Genomic DNA, 23,800 nt, shown 5'->3' on the forward strand with positions numbered 1-23,800 from the left:
GATGCCCCGTACATCTTCAAATAAATACAATTTTTAATTGATGAATGCAACTGAGATGATGTTTAATTGAATCTCTTAACCATAAAACATTCTTCTAGAAAAACTTGTTCTGACGAGACAGTTACTGAAAAAGAAACATAAAAGAAACTGACATCTACTTACAGACAATGCACCAATATCGGTCCTTTTGATTTATTCCCTCCATACTTTACTTCCACATCTTTTACAAACTGTACAAACTTTGCTGGTTCTTCTGGAATGTTCTTGTTCTCATTCCACTGTGTTAATTGGATATGTGGAATTGTGACGTCTTCTGTACCAGACTGTTAATACATGTATAAAAAGGGATCAATTATTCATTCTGTTACGAATAATAATTATAACAACTCCGTATCAGTCTTAACATACAAATCAGAATGTATCTGTGTATTTCTATTCAAAATGATGAAAAAGAATGAAAACATAAAGCAAAAATTTTTGTAAGTATAAATTAGACATCTGAGGATATGGCCAAGTGGCTAAAGAGGAGGTTTAACAACAGAAAACATTTGAATAATTAATTTAATAAAAAAATATTGCACTAAAATGTCGGCCTTGGCAACATCATAATAACATTTACAGATAAAAACAACGAACGTAGTACTACTGTGCCTTTAACCTTGTTGCATATATGTTACAGTTTACTGTTAATTTACCTTTAACATATGTGGCTAAATATTGCAGTCATCTTATTCTTATAGCGACATATTTAAATTTGAAAATTAGATAAAAATAGCTTACCTTTCCTTTGTGTACAATTTCCAATTTTCTTATTACATATTGCTCTGTGTCCTTTTCCCGCTTAGACTTGACTGTGAACGTGCCTTTCTTAAGTGTCTGGTTATCCACCGGGTAATATTCTCCAACTGTCTGAAAGACATTCAGATGTCAGTCTCATTATACGAAATATTGCAACAACATGAGCTCAAATTATTCGTTTTGATCAGTTAGGGTTATGTGAACGTAGTTGACATTTCATCCTTTATAAACGTTACTCAGGTTAAGAACGTAAACTGACAGATACGCTTTCAAATCCAGTTTAAATAAGGAAAGTTACTTCTTTTGCGAAAACAAATGTTAAAAGATATGTTACTATTTTATCTATTTTAAAACATACGTGTGACATATCCTAATGTCTTAACATTTCAACGTAATATATGCTTTTGGTTTACTGTTATAATAATTGTGTATAAGGCCAAATCAAAAGATGTATAAACAATACTCTAATACCTTATACAAAATAGAACATAATAGCATAATGTAACCAACGAGGTAGGCAAATAACGCTTCAAGAAAATTGAATGTCTTACTTTGTTATGGCTTCGACGAACTGTTGTATGAACCAACACGAATATATTATTACCTTGTCACCGACAGAAACGGTTTCCATGCTGACAATGCATGATACTTTCTCTTGAACAAGCAATGTTAAAAAGTCAACAACAGTGTCTGGCAGAGGTGTCTGGGCTACTAGATAACGGTTTATCGTTGTATAACTCTGTAATTTAATAAGTCATATCTTCTTATGTAAATCTATTTTTAATTTTAATCACATAGCTAGCTGGTTGTTTTAAAAGTGCATTTAGATTTTGATAGGAACAGCAGGTTATTTATCATCATATTATATATCATTCTTTTTTATGAACATGTACACGTTGCAGTATTTTACAGAATTCATTGTAAATAAAACAAACAAATTACGAATTCCACACAAGCAAAAACTGCCTTAAAATGAATGTAAAGAAATATAGATTAAAACAAAAACCATACTCACATATTTAAAGTAAGCTGACAAAACGAACGTATTTCATGCAGTGTATAATAAGTCCCTTAATAAAAAGATGTCTAAATACAACGAAAAGAAACTTACGTTAATATACACTGCATTTATATAATCGGAGGAACCCAGTTTTCTCTCTAGATACAGTTTAGGTCGGTTTCGGTCCCCTGCAATTTCAGAATATTTATGACAGGAGAATAACATTAAAACAATTGACTTCTCAGAATGATAAAGAATCACAAATCATAAGTCTAGGATTAGTACACAGATACAATTATTCTTTATTTGAACAGGTATCTTTATTGCTTGCAATAATGTTCCCCATATTCTACTCCTCGTCTATTGCATTCTTTACAATCTCGTAGATTTTCTCAAAGTACAAGTATTGGTAGTATTATAACTGTGCACACATTAAGTCCATAAGCTATACACATCTTTAACAAATATGACATACAATCAGGTCTACATGTAGCATGTCAAACCTTATCTCACATCTGAGGGAAAAAATCTATTATTATACACAAATGTTTGTATATTTATCAAAACATTACTTTTTATATACATAGTGTCCATCTGTCTTACCGGGAATATCAGCTCCGACTCTGTTTTTATTTCTCAAAGCTTGGTTTCTCTTAACGGCATCTACTTCATCGTCTGATCTTTGTTCAACAGACGCTTGGAGCTTCTATTATTAGACATATCACACTATTTTATACAATTATTATTTTTCTTCATTTTTGTGTTCGTGACAGGGAAAAAAAGAAAACTAACATACACTTAAACAACATAATGTAAACCTACTCTAAGTTTTAACACTTCCTTCTTCATGCTCTTAGCTTTTGACCTTACATATATCAAGTTATTTTTTCATGTCTAAGCACCGCCAATTCAACTCATTATATTTACAAAAAAAACCCCAAAAAACCGAGATAGTTATAAAGTGATAATAGCAGTACAAAAACAGATATTTTTTACCTCAAACATTTCCCCAAGATGATCATCTGTGTGTGATGTCATGTATTTTTCAAACTTTGAAGCCTCCACAGCCTTGCTATCAAATGTCAGCGTGTGCACCAGTGCATTATGTAGGTATTGATATTGCCCCTATTCATTTAAGATTAAGAAAACAAATGATTTAATCTATAAAGAGCATAATTTCTCTTTCATCACTACCACATACATATTCGATGTAACACTTCGACTTGATGAATATAGTTTTGATAATGCTGGAACTTTTCTCTTACAGGCGAAAGGATATGGCCTTAATTACACTAATAACTCTATAAATCAGCTAGGTACCAAATTGTAGGCAACCTTGAGATTAAATATGAGGACTTTATTTAGTAATTGTTCAAATGTGTCAAATTTGAAAAGAATTTCAATTAAATTATTTTACTTTGGTTTAAAAGAAAGTGCATTTACATGACCATGCTAATACATACAGCAGTTTGCATCATGTTAACTCTCTGTTCCCTCATGTTCCTTACAAATGCGTATATATCAACTTCCCCTTCAGCCTCACCTTCCTCTGTCAGACTATCTAAGGCAATATACGTTCCTGTTCTTCCTATACCGGCACTGAAAAGAGTAAATTGTTAAAGAATAATACTATCTGATACTACCTAAATGTACTGTAAAGGCAACAAATCTATGTTTAAATTCGAACATTTTGAATACAACTACATACTCACGGTAATGATTAAGTAACAATAAACATTAAGGAGCTATGTGTAATTCAAACGTTATGAAAAGTTCGAAATTCTCTCTAATGGTATAATTCGTGTAGTGCAACTTAATGCCTCTGTTAACTTACCATTATATCATTGCATTTGTAATGGTGCAAATGTACTGCTATGTTCAAGAGTTGTCATATTAATCTAGACACCATTGAAAAATAAAACAGCACATTATAGGATTTGTTTTGCAATAAACTTCACCAGGAAGTTTAGAAAATGGTCAATAAAAATTGTGACCTGAATATATTATACATATATCTACATGTCAAGACCACATTGTGTCACAGTAAAAACATCTAAACAAAACTACGACACCTGCAGTGTACAAGTATAGGACCTTCTAGTTCAGTCTTAGTACTGACGACCTTCTGACGAAATTCTACCAAGCTTGTGACGTCATCAGGCACTCCTTTATCTGGCCATGCAGTAAAGTGAACTTGAACAATTTTTCGTTTTTCCGAACCCTGAAATTATTGTTCTTGTTTCCGTAATGTCTTTTTAAGATTTCATATTCCATTTCAAAACAGGAACTGCCTTTTTTAAAAATAATTATATATAAAACATAGCGCAGTATTAACATTTAGATAACACATAGGTTTTATCGTATCTCGTATCTATATTAACATATGTTCGAATGTAAGTAGGTATAACTTACCAAAGGCATGACTGTTTACAATTAAAATTACTTTATGAGAAAAACATTTAATTGTTTCGAATTTGATTACACTCCTTTAATCATATACATACTTTCTGGATAGTGAATGACCTAATGGTATAGTCAGCATAGCTTTCTTCACTTTGACACGTGACTTGTATTCTTGCATACTGCAAACTGAAATCTTTCTCCGGCCAGTACTGGTCACATTTTGGCGCCTGCAAATATGACTTGATAGCTATGATGTCTATTCAAGGTGTTTGATTTATAAGAAGTTTTGGAGTCAGCATACATGTAAACGAGCAAATTAATTGCAAAAGCAGCGTCTTTTGAAGAGAGTTAATGAAATGTTAACTACCACTTACGCCCCATAGCACGGGCGTTAGCGGAAGTCTAGCATAACTCTGAAAGGAAACCTTGATACCATAGATACAAAATGAGTCCAAAGACAGGGAGACATTCTACGACCATTACCCGGCACATGCTTTTGTTAAATTAATCTATGACAAATTATCGTCGAAAAGTAAAGATGTGGAAGTTACTGTATATTAATATACAAATATATGTTTATGTCTAAGAAATCTAAATGAGGTTTAAGTGGTTTTAAAGAGCAAATGAACGAATATAAAATTAAAGCAAATTAAATATAAAAATGAGACAAATGCGATATAACAATACAGAAGTTGCAAACTTCGCGGTACTCTTGAAATATATGATAAAAGAATATATACCCCTCCTTCGTCAAGTTTAGTCAACATGACAATCTTGCCTACTTTCTTCTGCCACACCATTATCCAGAAAGCAGACATATCTCCCATATACTTAAAGGTAGGACCTTAAATGGAATTAATTACTACGCTCACAACAATGAGGAAAAAAACAGCATGCGCAGACTGGCCATTTCCGTTAAATAGATATACATGTTAAGGAAATGTTATGAATGTCTTCAAATATATAAAATGCATTTTTTTTTGTTAAGTGTTAAAATTTCCTCAAACGAAATAAATATTTACTTTATTCTTATTTACTTTAACCCTTGTCATGCAGGACACGACTGGTTCTGCCTTTACCAGTGTAAATCACACATCCGTGCAGTCTGATCATATTGTGCAATGTTCACTATTCAGCCAGTATTTTTGGCAAGCACCACATTTTACAGTTAATGGTGCTATCCTATTTTGAAATTTGACAAGTTTTTATAGAAATTTAGCTTGGTAAGGGTCAGTGATGCATATAGTTCTCATAATAAAATATAGCGTGTCTATTCAGTTTATTTTCATGACATAATTTGATTGTTCTCCTATTCATTAGAATTAGTTTTAGTATCTGTATCGTTATTATATGAAGAGTACACACTTTATTTTGGATGTGGAATATAACAATTTAAAAGACCACAAGTAGTCCATCGGTATGATTTGAAAACTTAGATGTGCATTTGTAAATATTGTATTCCATTATCGTGTGTTGAAAACGGACGTATATAAACAGTTCAGATCATTGTCTTTAATTTTATAATTTCTGTAATTAAGATTTCAATAAAACTTAAAAATGTATTTCCAAACAGGTCGTATCAGCAATAATGGCACAAGGTTAACATTACATATTTATATTAAAATATGAGCATTGTTGAACAGGGAAAAACGTTAACGAAGTGTAAAGATTATAACTTTCCATTTCTAAATGTACAAAATTCATTACTGAGCTTAAAACGGTGCCTTTTAACAAATGTTATAGCACTATACATGTTTGCATTAAACAGTTATCATTATATAGACAATACCATTTTATTACAATGAATTTATTTTGTAAATTCGATACGTTTGGACAGCGGTAGCTCATATACAATTGTAATGGAAAGAATGCTACTTACCAATCGACGCAATATAAGCTTTTCTCTTGTTGTACCCTATAACATATATATTATTCAATCTAAAGCATAATTAACCATATCTTGTTTAATCTGTTTTGCAGGACATTATAGTAGTTTTACATTTTCTTGTATATGGCTTTAAGTAGTCAAATGAAAGAGCATTACACTTCAATCGGCATGCAATTATAATATGTTTAAGTGTGCATCCATTAAATATCTAAGTGGACAACACTTTCAGTAACTTACATCTATGTAACTTGCGTTGATGTAGTCAGAATCACTCTCTTTCAGCACAACACGTGTTTCATCATCTAATTCGAAAAATAGAATGAATTTTTTCCTTAAGCAGATGTAGAGAAATTTAATAATCATAAAAATAAAAAAGACACCCTTTACTTTAAATTTATCATGTGTATTTTCAATGCCAAATCAGCTTAACAATTTTAGACGGGATATGTTTAATTTAAGTCAAGGGAAGACGTTCTGCGCAATGTTATCGCTTAACTCCATTTATTCAGAGGATGAAGACCAAAACCCGGATATAGAAGAGTTAAACAAGACCGCGACTGAACGACAATTCTTAATACTGCAACGCTGAAACGAGGTTCATTCCCGCAAAATAATTGAATATACTAACAAATAAAACTGTACCAATGCCTTTAAATCAACTTCAGATTTGGGACTCTTTAACAATAGGTTATCTCAACATAAGTTCATGAACAAATAGGCTTTGCTTGATTATAATATTTTTGTGATATGAGCCGCTCCATGAGAAAACCAACATAGTGCGTTGCGACCAGCATGGATCCAGACCAGCCTGCGCATCCGCGCAGTCTGGTCAGGATCCATGCTTTTCGCTTTCAAAGTCCATTGCAATTAGAGAATATGTTAGCGAACAGCATGGATCCTGACCAGATGCGCAGTCTGGTCTTGATCCATGCTGGTCGCAAACGCGCTATGTTGGTTTTCGCATGACGCGGCTCATATACTATTTTCAAACTTATAATTGTGAACATTTCATATATGCCTATGAATAAAGAGCTGATTTGATGACAACGGGATTACTTTATATTTTGTTCATTATTGAACACTTAATTGAAGGAATATTTCTTAATGCAACTTTGACATCAAACGTTCCATTTAGTCTTAGACTTTGCTTCGATACCACTTTTCCATATAGTCCAGGAAAATAAAATATACGATCCTATTTCACCTCTTTTGTCTGAATTGTATATAATGATGCTCTTACAAATCCGTTAGTTAGTAACTGTTATGTAAACATTAAATCCAAACGTGCAATAGATCTGCTACATATTAATGTCAAAGTCGTATCAAGCTTGATGTGCAGTTGCAATGTTACAGATAATGTATATATCTCAAAGTAAATATTGCAATTTCGAATACAAATAACTCACATGGATATATTCCCTTGTACCGATTCTTTGATAAGTTTATTCTTTTCTGTGAGTCTACATAGGGTTTGATCAACCCTGGAGGCAATTGCTACAAGTACATATACAAATGTGAACATAATTAAAGACTGCAACTGACGCAGCAGAAATTAGTGTCCAAAATGAGGTATATTAGCAAATATATCTTTTGTCACGATATATTAACTTTATATATATATACTACTGAATCAATCACATAAAAAACAATTTACAATTATATGTAGACATTAACTAAACAAAGTAGAAAGTTGGAATTCCTTAAATTTTCTAATACAATGAATCAAGACATATTTTGTATTTTCATTGCAGATGTCAAATAATACTATGAAGTACTCATCAAATAAAACTAATGTACCTTGAATTCTTCAGCAAACTCTGCTTTTGTCTTCTTTGATACGAAATCAGGCAAATAATCGAGCGTAATTTTCCTCTTTTTCACCGCTGTTACATTGTAATATGTATCCGATTCTGTGACATTTAATCCATCTGCTAGTGTGACCTGGATTATAAAAGCATTCGCGATAAATGTATGAGACTGCGCTGTCTGTTATTTCTAATAATTAAACAGGGTTTTACATGACGGTGTTTTAGCATATTCGAAATATATGGTATAACAGGGTAATTAAATTTTAATTTATAGAACCTACCGACTTAGTTTTGCTAGATGCTATTATGATGTCAATGTCTTCCTCAATTTCCAAAGAGGATTCATCTGAATGTACCGCGGATTCATGTGTAGCGACTAAAGTTCTTATTGCACTGTTGTCATAAACAGGTGCAGGTTTGGCCACAATTGGTGGCTTCCGATAATTTTCTTTGTTGGCAATATCGGCGTTGTCGGTTGGGAGTTTCTCATAGTTCGGATTGTTGAGCATTTGTGAAGACGAACTTTCGTTCGAAGATTTCACCCTATCAACACTTTTCTTCGGTTTGTTTGGCATAGCGTACACTGCATCTAGAATATGCATACAATATCAGCCAAATTGAATATAATTATTTTACAAGTGATGTGAGTTTTATGGTGAGAAATAATTATGATATAAGAATGTATGCGTGTTGTGTTCTTATTGATTTTTTCTTTACCCAGACCACTGTTTTATTTATACCCTTATCAGTTCAATAAACAGTTTCATATTTTAGCAACTATTTAAACGAGCGAATTAAAACTTATTGATGTAATGTATAAGATATCCAATTGTTAATCCACCAGGGTAATTTTCTATTAATACTGGTTCATTCGTGCGTACTAAGCAAAATATACACGTACCTGCATCAGTTTGCTGAAGTGGCAGACCACTGTTGAATGGAGTTTGTTTAGCAGTACTTTCGTTCGAAGATTTCACCCTATTAGCACTTTTCTTTGGTTTGTTTGGCTTTGCGTACACTGCATCTAGATTATGCAAAGAACAGCGAATACAGTTATTTTACAACTGATGTTAAAATTTTATGTTATGATATAATTATGATATAAAATATATGCGTACTGTGTTTTCATTGATTTGTTCTTTACCCAGACAACTTTGTTATTAATATCGCTATCTGTTCAATAAACACATTCATATATTAGCAACTATTTAAACGGTTTAAACGAACGAATTCAAAAAAATTTGTGTCATTCGCAAGAAATATCTGAATATGTAACTGTTTATCCAGCAAAATAATTATTTCCTATTAATGCTGTTCAGTTATGCGTATTAAGCGAAATGTACACATACCTGCATCAGTTTGCTGATGTGGCAGACCAGTGGTTACGATTTCACTGTACGTCACTGCTGAATTATCTGTATTGTCATTAAATTCGACCATGTCTTTTCCCTCACTTTTGTCACTTCTTCTACGTCTTTAATATACAATTTTTGTGAGACAACATGTAAATTTAGGCTTGGAAATTTCAGCAATGTTATTTCAAACAGTTACTGTCAGGAAGATGGTTTAGGAGTTTTAATTAACGTCCAAATATCGTCAGAGGTCTCCAATTGCGGAATACAGATAAGCATTATACATAAAACAACCTGAAACCGATCTATTGCTCGTGTACGCGTTTCTATAAAGATGATTAAGATTTAGTTGAAAGAAAAAAGAAACATAAAAAAACCCTTTGTAATTGTGACAATTTATCATGATTATAGGCACTTAATAAATAGTAGAAGTGCTTCATAAATCATTATTATTGCTACCAACCTGTAAACTTACCTTCTTAATACCAAGACAACGACAATCACTACAGTTATAATCACGAGGAAAAGTCCACCGCCTGCTGCTGCACCAATCGTCACACCCATGCTCTCCCCATTTGATCCTGTCTGTGCAGCTGCTGTAATTGAAATTAACCATAATAATTTGACATCTGAAAAGAATATGCACAATTATATGATTTCACGACTTTTTCATAGATCTTTTATTATAATATAAATGTATTTTATGTCGCATAAGATTATTTATGTGCAAGACGTCCACAGGGCCTACTTAGGCTGTATCAGTATCAGTCAGTCACCTTTCATATGATCGTATGGTATAAACAAATTCCTGCCAACCCACTACCTTCTTGGTAATCTTTATTTACATGCATTTCCTACACATTTCTATCTAAAGCATTTCCTTTTTGAATGAAACATGTACACTCCTATGTATGGAGCAAACTTACAAGTAATCAGTTAAACTATAATAACTAGTCCCTTTCAGTTATTTAAATGCATGTGTATTTGAGTTTCATTGTAATTCTCCACTATTTTTACTGTTTTAGGACATATAAGATAATTAAGTGCTGAAATGATATTTGCACATACCTAGAACGCACCTTGTGCCTGAATATCCCGTCTTACAACCATGTACACATTCTCCAGACTGTTTATCGCAAGTGGTATTAAAACAGTTAGAGCTACATTTCTGATCGCACAGGTTACCATAGAAACCATCTAAACAACCTGACAAGCAATGCCCGAATTTGTCATTGCAACGTCTTTCATTATTTGTTGTTAAACAATTCATATTGCATATTTTATCACATTTGTCCCCATAGAAGTTGTCAACACATCCATTTATACAATTACCTGTCTTCCAGCTACAGGTTTGATTAAAGCAGTTACTACTGCAGGTCAGCTCACAATGCCAACCATGCTTAGTAAATAAACTACATCCGTTTAGACAAGAGCCATTGGTTATGGCACACAAATGCACACCATTGGTGGCATTGCAATTTGCACTGCACGGACGGCTACAGTTTGATAAATATTTGCCATTTTTGCATACTAAACATTTACCATCAGACTGAGTGCACGGACTACAGAGCTGGTTGCAACTCGTTTCGCATCTATATCCCCATCTTCCATTTGTGCAGCCCCCGAAGCATGTTCCATTTTGCGGAGAGCACAGATCGTTTGCACAATGTTCTGAACACTTCACGCATCTTTTGGAAGTGATATCTGGATAATATCCATCTATGCATAGTAAACATTGTCCAGTAGGACGAGTGAAATCTGTTGTGCATTCTGAACAACGAGGGTCGACATTTTTACAGAGATATCGACAGCCATCGCCAAAATATCCTTCTACACATCCGTCCGTACACTTTTGTTCTGATTCACATTGATTGTTTTTACAGGTGCTGCTGCACTGACAACAAGATGCGTTTTCTATGTAAAGTATAGAACTAGAGCAACTGCTACACTTATCATCAGAACAAAATGATCTAGAACATGTGCACTCCTTTTTCTCGTTTTCAAAACCACTTTTACATCTAATACAATTCTCATCGGCATCACACTCACAGTTTATTGGACATTCACATTTATATCCTGTGTAGCCTTCTTTACAACCGGATAGACATGTTCCATTATTCAAACATTCGTTAGTTTTACAGTTATTTGGACACTCGTTTTTGCATTTCTTCCCCCAGTATCCTCGTACACAGCCATACGTACAATCTCCTGTAATGCTATCACAACTTTTATTCAAACAGTCTGATGGACAGTCATTATTGCAATGAAAATACTGATAGCCCCTATATCGTCCAAATTTTCCATCTGGACAAGCAGTGCAGTAGGAGTCATGATATTTACATGTCCTACACTTTGCATTACATTTATTTTTACAATCTGAGTTACGATTAAAGTAACCATCAGCACATTCACTGCAAGACCCGCTTGACTTCTGACATTGTGTCCCTGGCTTGCAGTACAATGGACATTCTTTTTCACATGATACACCAAAATAACCAGCAGAACATATAACACATGATCCGGTATCTTGATGACATTCCTTACAAAGGTCTGGACATTTAGTAGAACAGGTGTCATCATAAAATCCATTTTCTGCACAAGCATTACATTTTCCAGTTTTGGTACAAGCATTATCTGCACAATTTTCGGGACAAGATGCATCACAAAAATCACCATAAAATCCATCAACACAAGACAGACAGACACCACTTGTTTTATCACATGTTCCGTCCTTACAATTCTTAGAGCATTTTGCATTACAAATTTGTCCATAAAAGTTGGAATCACATAATGAGCACTCGATATCGGAGCTGCAACGTACACAACTTGAAGGACATGGCTGACAGATGTTTGCTTCTATAAAGTGTCTGTCAATACATTTGGAGCAACTGGTTCCAGAGTGACATAGTTTACAGTTGTCAATACATTTATTATCACAGTTAGGCCCATAAACTCCTAACACACACTGATCACACTGCTTTCCAGTAAACCCAGGTTTACAGATATAACAGTCTCCATTATTTTCACAGGTGTCGTTAGAGCAGCCCCTTGGGCACGGTATGTCACAGTTTTCTCCATATTTACCCTTCAAACAATGGTCACATTTGTTTCCAGTAAACCCTGTCCTACAACTGTTGCAGTCCCCATCACGTGAACAAATATTCCCGAGACAACCAGCAGAGCATTTCTTGTTACAATTTGTACCGTACCAACTGTTAGAACACTGATCGCATTTATTACCTTTAAAGTTAGGAACACAAGCACATTTTCCTGTTCCGATGTCACATTTGCGGTCTTCACATCCGAATCCACAATCATTCTCACAAGAATACCCATATTTTCCAGATGGACAAGAGGTACAATAGTTATTTGATGTGCAGGTTTTACATGCTCGATTACAACTCTCTCTACAGCCTACAGCCGTATTGTATTTCCCATCTACACATTCAGTGCACGTGAAGTATGATGTACATGATTTACAGTTGGGTTGGCAATTATGACGGCAGTCATTGTAATAAACATGTATGTCGTTGTCATATTGTTTACCACTATAATAGCCTGTTTTACAGCTATAACAAGTGGCAGAACTAGTACAAGTTAAGCACCGAAAAGGACATCCATAGCAATATTGCCCGTAGTATCCATCGCTACAACTCGTACAGTGAGTTTGATCCGAACAGGTCAGACAGTTTCTTATACTACTTTTACAAGCATGTGTGCATCTTGTACCAAAATATCCATCAACACAACCGTCTAAACAGTAATGATTGACATTACTGTAGAATGTACAACGAGAAAGTCCACCTATACAGCAAGTACAGATATTACAGTCATTCAACGCTAACGCTGTAACAAAAAGAGAATATAGGTAACATTACATAATAGTTAGTCGAGCTCAGTTTATATGTATCAATAATGTAAACCTCTGACTCGTGTAGATTTAAAATGCTATTATTATAATTGTTTACATGATTTCGTAAATGTATTACTTGTGCAGACTTTATCAAAATAATTCAATACATTGCTTCTGAACCGTAAGTGTAAAATTTGCATATTGCAAACCGAAAGCTTTCTTTGTATTCCATTATTTCAATAACCGTTATATGTCAAGTGGACAGAAGACAGAAGTGTAAGATTGTTAAAAAGTTACAAAACTAATCCGTACATCTTTAAAAATATCACTCTCATGAAAGCTTCAAAATCATTAGGGGTGTGTTCGATTCGGCTAGAATCGAGCGGAATTTTCACACTTCCGCCAATCGAACGCTAGTAGTGCAACGCTAGTGTAGAGGTCACAGGTCAAGAACATGCTCCTCCCGCAATGGGGAGTAAAGTCGAGCGAATGTGCGTATGACTTAATCCAAAATGGCGGAATAGCAGAGGAAAGCAAAAGGTTAGCATTGAGCACAACTTTACCGATTGTTAATAAAGTTTAACGTTTGCAGCGAAGCTGATGTTTAGAAACAATGCATATTTATCGAATTAATGTAGGTGCGTCCTTCTGATTTAAAAATAAAAATATTTACGCTTAACTCGACCCGACTCAAGCCTGTTCGATTCCTCAGTTATCTCCAGCTTGACCGAATCGAACACACTCTAGATCATATTAAAGGTAGAGTGTTTTTAAACATAATTACGTGTCAATAGTGGCATATATAAGTTAATAAACAAGTTAGAACTACATTACCAAACTAGTTTTGTCTTAGTTGGATCGTATTGAAAGAAAAGAAATTAAATATAGTTTCACAAACAAAATTTGTTTGTGTTTTGTTTGTTTACATTTCAAAACGCCATAATACTGTGCGATACATATACGTGTGCCCTCTATTGATAATCATGTTTGGGGTTATTTTCTCTCACTGTCACGTGATGTTCGAAAGGTGCTCGCTGAACGGAGTTTATGAAAACAACGAGTTTCAACAGAATTCGATGAAAAATACATTGTTAGGACATCAAATATGCAACATAAAGGTGAAGATAGGAAAAGTTTGATTTTTAAAAGTCTCACTCACTCCACGATGTGTGGGTTATTAGTAGCGTTAAAACAAACCAGACTCAGTACAAAATCAAATCAATTACTCTTACCATATTTTAAAAGTAGAAGTACCATTACCAGAATATCCTGCTTCATTTTGAAGACAATCAAGTTGTACATATTCTATTCTTTAAATTGGTTAACACTGAAACAAAATGGTTTTTTATCAGAATTATATATCGCAAAAGAGATCTATTTGTGAACCGATTTCGTTACCCATTTCATCAACAGTGTTGTCGACAATATTCACACAAAAGCTTTGAATAGTACAAATTGCTTTTCTTTTCACTAAACTAACATCGAAAAAATACCCATGCTTTACTGTCATTACTTAATATTCTTTTAAAATCGTTCGAAAGAATTACATGAATGTAACATTTAAACTATCTATCTTTATTTTATTTAGAATAAAGAACAACAGTTGGCTAATTCCATTATCGTTCAGTTTTGATAGAAAGTACTATATCATATTTAATAGTATAACTAAGTCCATACGATATTTCTGTATAATAATAGACGTAATAATAGAATGATGCTTAAATCCATGCTTGGATCCGTAAAGATTACACAGTTTAGTACTTCTCATACACAGATTCGTTCAATTAAGGTAGTTCTGCACGTTTGAATAGAATATTTTTGTACAATGTAGACTTTGATTAAACTTCGATTTTTCAAAACTTCATAATACACGTAGAAAATTCAACAATAAAAATGCTTGATTTTTTGCTAGACTGATTTTAAAAATTTGGACCTCATGCAATTGTTCGTAGTGGGAGTCTATTGGAAAATCACAACTTTCATAACATTTTTGCGAATAGAAATTTATCTAAAATGTAGATTTTGGTGAAACTTCTCACAATTGTAAATTACACACGACTTATGATGTGGCGAAATAAGATGTATAGGTCCGTATGCTTATTTTTGAGATATTTGACCATGATTAAAGTGAACCGAATATTTCACGCTAGTTTTGAGACATTATTTTGAATTATTTAATGTGTTATATGTTTTAATATCATATTTTGACTTTAGAAATATAATAACAATGTCATTGTGTTAAAGTTACTCACAGGCTGTCATTTATTCATAAAATAATTTTCATTTCTTTAGGCCGAATCCAGGCTTTATTCTACGTTTTTCGGATAAATGACGTTAACCCATTACTTCCGGTGTATCAAACGTGCAGAACTACCTTAATATCTGCCCCTAGTTTGCTTAAAGTTTGCAATATTAAGAAATCAGAGACGTAACGTCAAAAGTTGCGACCCATGCTAAAATTCTTTGAAGTGATAAAAATAAATGTAAAGTTTTTGATGACTGTTCATCCTATTTTCTTGGAAAAAGTATCAAAACATACAGCAATAATTAGGCTATATTAAAGTATGAAAATAAAATATCGTTTAATCACAGTTATATATATAAAAAAAAACACCATTTGCGTAAACAAAAAATGACAGAAAAGTGTATGTAATTTGTAACATTTTTTTTTTAAACAAATAAATACTTTAGGGGATTTATTTTTTTTACGTGACTGAAACTGCGGTAAATTTTGCATGCTTTGTCATTGAACGTGATAACGTTTGTGAATTAATTCTGATGGTTGTGATTACCTTAAAAAACGAGATGGATGTGTTTTCCGCGGCCACTGAGTTATGTAATTTTCACTTAAAATAATACAAAATTAAGACATGTTGAGCTATAAAATGCTGAGAAAAATGCATTACATGATAAAATCGAACCATTTTCAGATTATTTTAATTTGCTTGTTTCACAGAATCTGTATAAGCAATGCTAAGCTAAAAATTAGCCTTTTCTTTGTTTGTAGTTACAGGAATACAAGTTCTTAAAATTGTCACGTTTTCAATTATCAAACGTATAAAAATGTAGCCATGTTTTGTAAACTGCGATAACAACAAAACTGTTTTTTTTTTTTTTTTTTTTTTTTTGTATTTTAAGAAGTTTGATCAATTTCACTTACTTTTCTCTGTAAAATGACAGTCTAATTTTGAAAATGCTTGCAAAGATGATATTTTTATTTACAGATAAATGAGTTCTTAAATTGTCACACTTTAAAAAATACTAACGTCAAAAGAAAATAACGTCAAGATGCGTTTTATTTGAAGTCTTCTTTTTTATTCAATAACGGCAAAATACAATGAATATCCCTAAAATGATAGAAAGGTCTGCCATTTGTTTAGTAAAGTGGATTTTCAAAAAGAACCATAAAAATTGATATACACACGTATATATTTCAGATTTTTACCGGGGTCTTTACTATCCGAAAACATGTACAGGATCTCTATCATACAAGATGATAATGAAACAAACGCTCACTAATTATGCAAGTTTAATAATATGTGTTGTTAAAGAAAATGATTGCAAAAACTATATTTCGTTACCCGTTTATTTACACGAAACCATTCTTGACATTGTGGGTGAAATCTTAGAGATATAAAGAAACACAAACTTACGAGACAGAAAAATGTTCTTTCATATTCAGATGTTATAAAAGGAAATACCTGTACTGTTAAAATGTTTTTATTACATTTAAATGTAAGCTTTAATATAAGTATACATTGTATTTATGATATAGCATGAAATAAAAATATGCCTGAAATGATATAATAGCATTTAGACGCCCCGTTTTTATCATGTGTAAACTACTGATTTTTCATGATTTTAACGTCGTTTTTATGTTACACTGATGGGTCGCAACCTTTGACGTTACGTCAATACACTTTCACATCAGCAAAGATGTCGAAGAATAGATAAAAAATAAATAAATAAATAAAGAAAAAATAAATACATGTATCTGCAAAGTATTTCAACAGGGTAAATTCACAGCAGACTCGGTGTTGCTGAATCTGTCCTTGTGAAGTAAACTCAGTTGCTTTTTTCAACCTTACAATCCAGCATGCATGAAAGAGGAACATAGTTTACCTTCGAAAAATGTACAAAGCCACATAAACATCCGCTTAGCTCAGTTACTTACAGAATTGTAAACGTCATAGTAATAAACTGATGGCTGGAAGACCCCTATTATACCAGTCACGCATAAATTAAATATGGTAACATATGGGACATAAACATATAATCAAGTCAACAACACGAAATAAATATTTGTCAAAACCTGGTTTAAGTTTAGATGCATTATTGAAAGAAATGAGGAATTCAGATAATTTAAAGAAAATTTAAAGAATAACGAGCTTTCACAGAAACTACTTCAAGTAGAAGCACGACTGTTTCATGGGCTGCTATGGAGTTCCAATGGCGATGTTCATGGGAAATTTCAACACAATTTTGTATTTATTATTGCTGAGTTACAAACCTTTTAATACACAACACTCGTAGACACTAGTCTTATTTTATGGTAAAGATAGATGCGTGCTCCAGATGCGTTGATCTCTGAATATACCAGCCAATCGGATTCTGCAAGAATTTAAAACAGTATACGGTGATTACACCACATTCAAAGACACTTTTGTAGATGGGTAAGAGAATTCATTCAGGAATAATATAAAGTTCTTAGATTTATCTCGTGTTGAGCGCCTTTAAAACGTCAGCATCCTCTCATAACATACTTGCTGTAGAAATGACTCGAGGAATACAATTTCCCTAAGAGCTGCATCAATGGGTATTTTATCGAGAAGTGTTCATGAAATTCCGACTGAACACTTATGAATATCTAAGGTGTGCGCAAGGTTGTATTCTTTCTTTTGACTAAAGAGAATAAAGGGTAAAATGATGCAAAAAAGCTTTTAAAAATCTACAAAACGGCAGATGAAAGGAGGGTTGATAAACTTCGCACAGGGAATACGACATGGGTAGATTATTTTGAACACATGAAATGCATATGTCTTTGAATAAAACCAAGTTTAGGAGATACAGTATTTATTTGTCGATGCTTTGTTTAAAAATCATCTTTGCAACCAGAATAATTGATTTGGTCAGAATCGTTTGTAGTTTTAAGTGTGCCAGAAGTACATCAACCACGATGTATGTGCTTTTATTATTCATCTAAGATATATAACATACAATAAACTGTGCATATCATATAACACAGAATGAGGAAATAACAAAGTCAGCCGGGTCGTTATGAGAAAACAAACCGGTGACAATATGAATAATGAAGGACTATATAAGACAAAAAGTCACATGCATGATTCTACTACTTAGATTTAGTTTAATCATACCTTGCTTTCAATGCGGTACCACACTGTGATCCTTTATTTGTTTGTCTTTTTCTTCTGTCTTCTTGCTTTTTTTCAGCTATGTTATTTTCTTTGAACGCAAACATCCATACTGTTGTAAGGATTCTTTTTCGGGAGGTTGCGTTATTAAAAGGTTTCCCACTTTACTTTTGTTGGTAAGAGAGATCGTCTACAAGGAATCAAATTATCTTGCAGTTTTAAAGGGTCATGCGATATGTAAAGCTACAGATTTAAAACAATTTAAGCGTTATTTTTATCGTTTTTAAATATTGATGATACGCTTTTAATAAAAATGATATAAACGGGATCGTGTGGTTTACATTTAATTTTTGAATCAATACACTTTCACATCAGCAAATATGTCGAAGAATAGATAAAAAATAAATAAATAGCTAAAAAAATTAATATCTGCAAAGTATAATTTACTAATATTTACCCGTTATAACTTTCCAGATATATAATTGTACACTTCGCAAAGCTAACACAAATTAAGAGGTTATCAGTTAAGTAAAATCTTTTAACAGTTTGTGAATATAACTTACAACCTTAAGAACGTCCATACAAAGAAAGGTTCACAATGGCGTAACAAATAAAACAAGAGGGTCATGATGACCCTGGATCGCTCACCTGAGTAATATGAGCTACATGTTTCAAATGTCAAACTGATGATAAAGTATTAAAAAAGTCAGTAGGTCACATTCATGGTCAATGAAATTCAGTTTTACGATTTGTGTGCAAAACTGTGTATGTCATAAAAATTTCAAGACTATATCTCAAAAAACAAGAAAGTAGGTCAGTAGGTCAAGGTTACAGTCAAGTGGGGTCATCAGGTAATTATAATTAAACAGTCCTGGAAATAGGATCAGATGGTTTTTAAAGTATTTTCCTATATAACTCATATATTAACTAAGTGACCCCAGGGCGGGGCCTCTTTTAACCTCAGGGGCATAATTTGAATAATTTTGGTAGAGGACTACTAGACAATGCATCAAACCAAATATCAAAAGCCTAGGTCGTATGGTTTCAGACAAGAAGATTTTTAAAGCTTTTTCCTATACAAGTCTATACAAAACTTGGGACCCCCAAGCAGGGCCTCTTTTCACCCAAGGGGCATAATTTGAACAATTTTGGTTGAGGACCATAAGACAATGCTACAAACCAAATATCAAAGGTCTAAGTGTTGTGGTTTCAGACAAGAATATTTTAAAACTTTTTTTCCTATCTAAGTCTTTGTAAAATTTGGGACCCCCGGGGCGGGGCCATATTTGATCCTAGGGGGATAATTTGAATAATCCTGGTAGAGGACTCCTAGATGATGCTACATACCAAATATCAAAGCCCTAGGCCATGTGGTTTTGTACAAGAAGATTTTCAAAGTTTTCCCTATATAAGTCTATAATTATGCCCCGGGGCGGGGCCATATTTGACTCTAGGGGATAATTTGAACAATTTTGGTAGAGGACTACTAGATGATACACACCAGATATCAAAGCCCTAGGACCTGTGGTTTTGGACAAGAAGATTAAGCAGGATGGCAAGTTAATCAATTTCCCACTTGTTAGGTATGTATAAGTAATAAATTATAGCTAATAAATTATAACAGATGAATAACAGATGAATAATAAGTTGAAAATTATTAACAATAATTAATAAATATCATTCCATTTAAAATGTGTTGTTTTTTTCTTTTTGAAAGAGCAATCAGCTTCAGTATTTCTAACATCAAATTTCTAACTTACACGTTCATTACTTCCTATTATTTGCAAATCAGAAGTAATTAAGCTGGAAGTTAAATGTAAGGAAATTGGAAGTTAAAAAGCAATGAAGTTGGAAGTTACAAGTAAAAATATCAGAACTGAAAAGTTAGAAATAATGAAGTTGGAAGTAAAAATTTAGGTAATGAAGCTGGAAAGTTAGAAGTAATAATGAAAGAAGATAGAAATTAGAAGAAAAGAAGTTGCAAGTTAGAATTTTGACATAATGAAGTTTTGAAGAAGCGGTTTGAGCTATGGCGGTTATAAGTTAGATGCAATTAAGTTGAAAGTTACCGGTTACAAGACTTTAGTCATGAAGTAAGGAGCCAGGAAGTTAGAAGTTAGAAGTCTGAAGTACTGGTGTTAGACGACTTTCCATGGCTTCCATATAACGTACCATAATGTATTATAGTATGTTAAGATAAACTTTATTTACTTCCTGTATAATTGTATTCTATGTACTTTAACAATTTTGAAGATTTTCTTCCTATTTAAAATAGCTCAAAGAGCTTTAACTACAGTCGCTAACAATGAACGGTACGGTTATTAACAGTCTCCGTTTCAACACTTTATTACACTATACATGTACAAACCTCCGCTAAAAAGGAATCTGCAAAGACTAATCTGTAATTCTTATAGAAGCTTCGCAGTTCTTGAAATCGGCATGACTGTAAATTTTTTTTAACTGTGAACATTATATTTTTGTGCACTACTTATCAGAGTTATTATTTTTGTTTGATAATGTTCTTTCAAATAAATTTACAGAATCAATTGAAGTACATTTGAAATCGGAAATACGGTTAAAATAATACATTGCTAACAATTACCTTTGGAAATTTTTTTCTAAAAGATACATGTTGTTAGTGTTGCTAAAAGACCAATAAACTTCAAACACATAAATAAATAAATAAATGAATAAAAAACAATGTAAAGGATATACTGTAGAAAGGATCATATGCGATTGTTTTATTTTCAAATGATGCCTCTCGCTTATTTAAAACATCAGAGATATTTTAAATAAAAAGTAACACATCTATAATCTATTATGATTTTCGATTTTGATCTGTTCCAAGTAAGTCGGCGATATTTTTTCTTGATGTATACGTTTACAGATAGGCATATATTTCCAAATGTTTATACGAATTTATATCGCGAAAATATATGATTTGCCACTTAACCTTTCTCGCAAGATTGAAGCGTCAACAGGCGGTGCCGAGAAGCCAAACGAATGCGTAACTGGTTGCACGCGGTAAAATAGCAGACGCCGCAAATGTAAATCGAATTTCTCCTATGTTTGTGCTCATTTTTAAGAACTATGAAACCATAAATCGACATTTTGGTAATGTATCAGCCGATAAATAAGTTGAATTGCCATAGCAATTTGAGAATTAAAGCTATTTGCAGCTGACCACATTCGACTTATTTCCGTCGGAACGAATAAATAAAAATATTACTGAAATACTTATTCTTGATTGCACAAATATATTGATACCTGACATTAAAACTGTAGCGAGTGGGATGAGAGAGGGGCAGCATAAAGTTACGACTCTCCAAGTGTGAATGCGTGTGTGTGTTCTTGCATGAGTACATTGTATGTTTGAGCATGTGTGCACAAAAACGTGTCCGAACGATAATTTTTTAATAATTCACTTTAGATTACAGTTAAACAGATTTCCGTTTGTAAGTGTCGTTATACGCGCATAATTATATAACTGATATGACGGTACATGACATTCTGCGGAATAACCTTTATATTGTTTAAAGAAAAAGTTTGATAGAAGCTTACAATAAAGTATTCTATACATCATGGTATATTATGGTATGTAATGGTATTTCCGGTATATCAATGTAATTAATGGTATATCCGGTATATCACGGTACGTCATAGTATATCACGGTAAGTAATGGTATATCCGGTATATTAAGGAATGTCATGGTATATCACGGTATGTCATGGTATATCCGGTATATCACGGAATGTCATGGTATATCATGGTATGTCTTGGTATATCCAGTATGCTATGGTATGTCATAGCATGTCCGGTATATCACGGTATTCAACATTTTCAACTGTTACATCTGTTATATATAAAAAGAGCGTCCATCAATAACTGCATTATATATGTAGAGATGACATGATGTGCAAGTTTTAATCAAATAACATTCTTCTTAATGATGCGCAAATTACAATATGTCACAGGTTGAGAAAAATGTGCAGCCAGACCGGGACTCGAACCCGTGGCCTCGGAATACCGTTCCGATGCTCTACCGACTGAGCTATCCGGCAGCCTACACATTTTCTCCCCGTTATAATATTCAAGTTCTATACCGTGACATATTTCCCCTCCATTTTGAAATTCGTCCTCGAATTTCAGCGGGTACTTTATATATGATTTTAAAAATAGCATGTAACAGATTGTATGCATTTTCCTGAACTACCTGTATGTCTCCTGAAAATAGCCCATAGGTTGAACACTAAATATACTCAAGATCAAGCACTATGTTAGATGGAAATTTTAGCACATGAACACTTAACAACATATTTATCATCCAAGACTCAGCTACGTCTTGTTATCAAACAATAGTTCAAATAGTATATTTTTACACTTCACGCTTGAAACGCTAGCATATACGTAGGAGTTTAAAGAAGACTTAAGGATGCTCGCTACAGTTTCGTAATTTTTTTCTCAATAATAGATTTTGATGAAATGTTATGATGTATTGAAAAATGAAATAAACATACTAGGTCACCAGCTTTGTTTCAATTTAATTTGTCCCTAGATATGGTGCTGTTTTAAACATTTTTCAAAATTTCCGTAATCCTATAATATATTTCAGTAAAGTACAATAATCAGCATAAATTTGATTATCTAAGCATTTTTATAACGGAAAACAATATATCTATTTGAAACATGCTCAGAGAAATCAATAGAACATGATTTTGTAAAGAAGGGAATACTTGTTCAGCAGACCCAAGGGCTATTTTTGTATATTTTTGTCAGTTTTAAGTCAGTACTTCTGCTATTTTATCGAGTTTCACATAATAGAATTTAATCAAACCCTGCACATACCTTTGCTTATGTCTACCTAATCTAAAACAAAAAGAAAATTGATAGGTCACCATATTAGATTTCGCTTAAATCAAATTACAACGAGGTGGGGTGTAGCGGGCATTTATACAACGCAGGTTGGTACGAAATACTCTTTCAGTGTTTGAGCAAATGACTTAGAAATATAAATATAAAATTATCAAACGGCAGATTTCTTAATAAGCGGATTTTAAGGTGTTTCTGAAGCATTTTGATGGCATAGAACGATAAAAGTTTCCGCCCTTTTTTTAACAAAACCTATAGTTTACGAATGTACGGTACGGGTACGGTACGGAATTGGAAACAGCTGTGACTCAATGCAGAGTTTGAGCGCTGGAATAATTAACAAACTCCAGTATATGTCGGATTGAAGCAATTTGAACTAAAAGTACTTTAAATGTATATATTTTGTAATCATGGTGATACTTACCCTAACCTTTAGTCAGTACATTATACTTTTTG

At 33.0% G+C, this 23,800-nt stretch overlaps 1 protein-coding gene across 1 annotated transcript; it reads right to left on the reverse strand.

Annotated features, from left to right (window-relative positions):
* Positions 1-144: 144 nt before the first annotated feature.
* On the reverse strand, positions 145-18,660 carry LOC123543452 (uncharacterized). The gene is made up of 22 exons (XM_053531258.1): positions 18,478-18,660; positions 17,613-17,713; positions 14,335-14,429; positions 10,318-13,095; positions 9,725-9,845; positions 9,247-9,371; positions 8,799-8,921; positions 8,179-8,486; positions 7,887-8,030; positions 7,496-7,583; positions 6,323-6,391; positions 6,081-6,116; positions 4,942-5,045; positions 4,303-4,428; positions 3,871-4,019; positions 3,262-3,397; positions 2,795-2,923; positions 2,402-2,504; positions 1,910-1,986; positions 1,403-1,537; positions 781-909; positions 145-323 (listed from the first exon to the last, which is right to left on the reverse strand). Exons 3-22 carry the CDS (start codon positions 14,402-14,404, stop codon positions 159-161), a joined length of 5,115 nt encoding a protein of 1,704 aa, XP_053387233.1. The 5' UTR covers positions 14,405-14,429; positions 17,613-17,713; positions 18,478-18,660; the 3' UTR covers positions 145-158.
* Between the last annotated feature and the right edge of the window lie 5,140 nt (positions 18,661-23,800).

This window comes from Mercenaria mercenaria, chromosome 19 (assembly GCF_021730395.1).
Source record: "Mercenaria mercenaria strain notata chromosome 19, MADL_Memer_1, whole genome shotgun sequence".
Classification (NCBI taxonomy): domain Eukaryota; kingdom Metazoa; phylum Mollusca; class Bivalvia; order Venerida; family Veneridae; genus Mercenaria; species Mercenaria mercenaria.

What these genes read in the sequence shown, in the direction of transcription:
- LOC123543452 (XM_053531258.1), bottom strand. Translation starts at nt 14,404, where the DNA reads ATGTACAACTTGATTGTCTTCAAAATGAAGCAGGATATTCTGGTAATG. An exon ending in AGCTTATATTGCGTCGATTG is followed by an intron (nt 5,046 to 6,080) that starts GTAAGTAGCATT and finishes ATTCCATTTAAG; the next exon opens with GTCCTACCTTTAAGTATATG. An exon ending in CCTATACTTGTACACTGCAG is followed by an intron (nt 3,398 to 3,870) that starts GTGTCGTAGTTT and finishes TACTCTTTTCAG; the next exon opens with TGCCGGTATAGGAAGAACAG.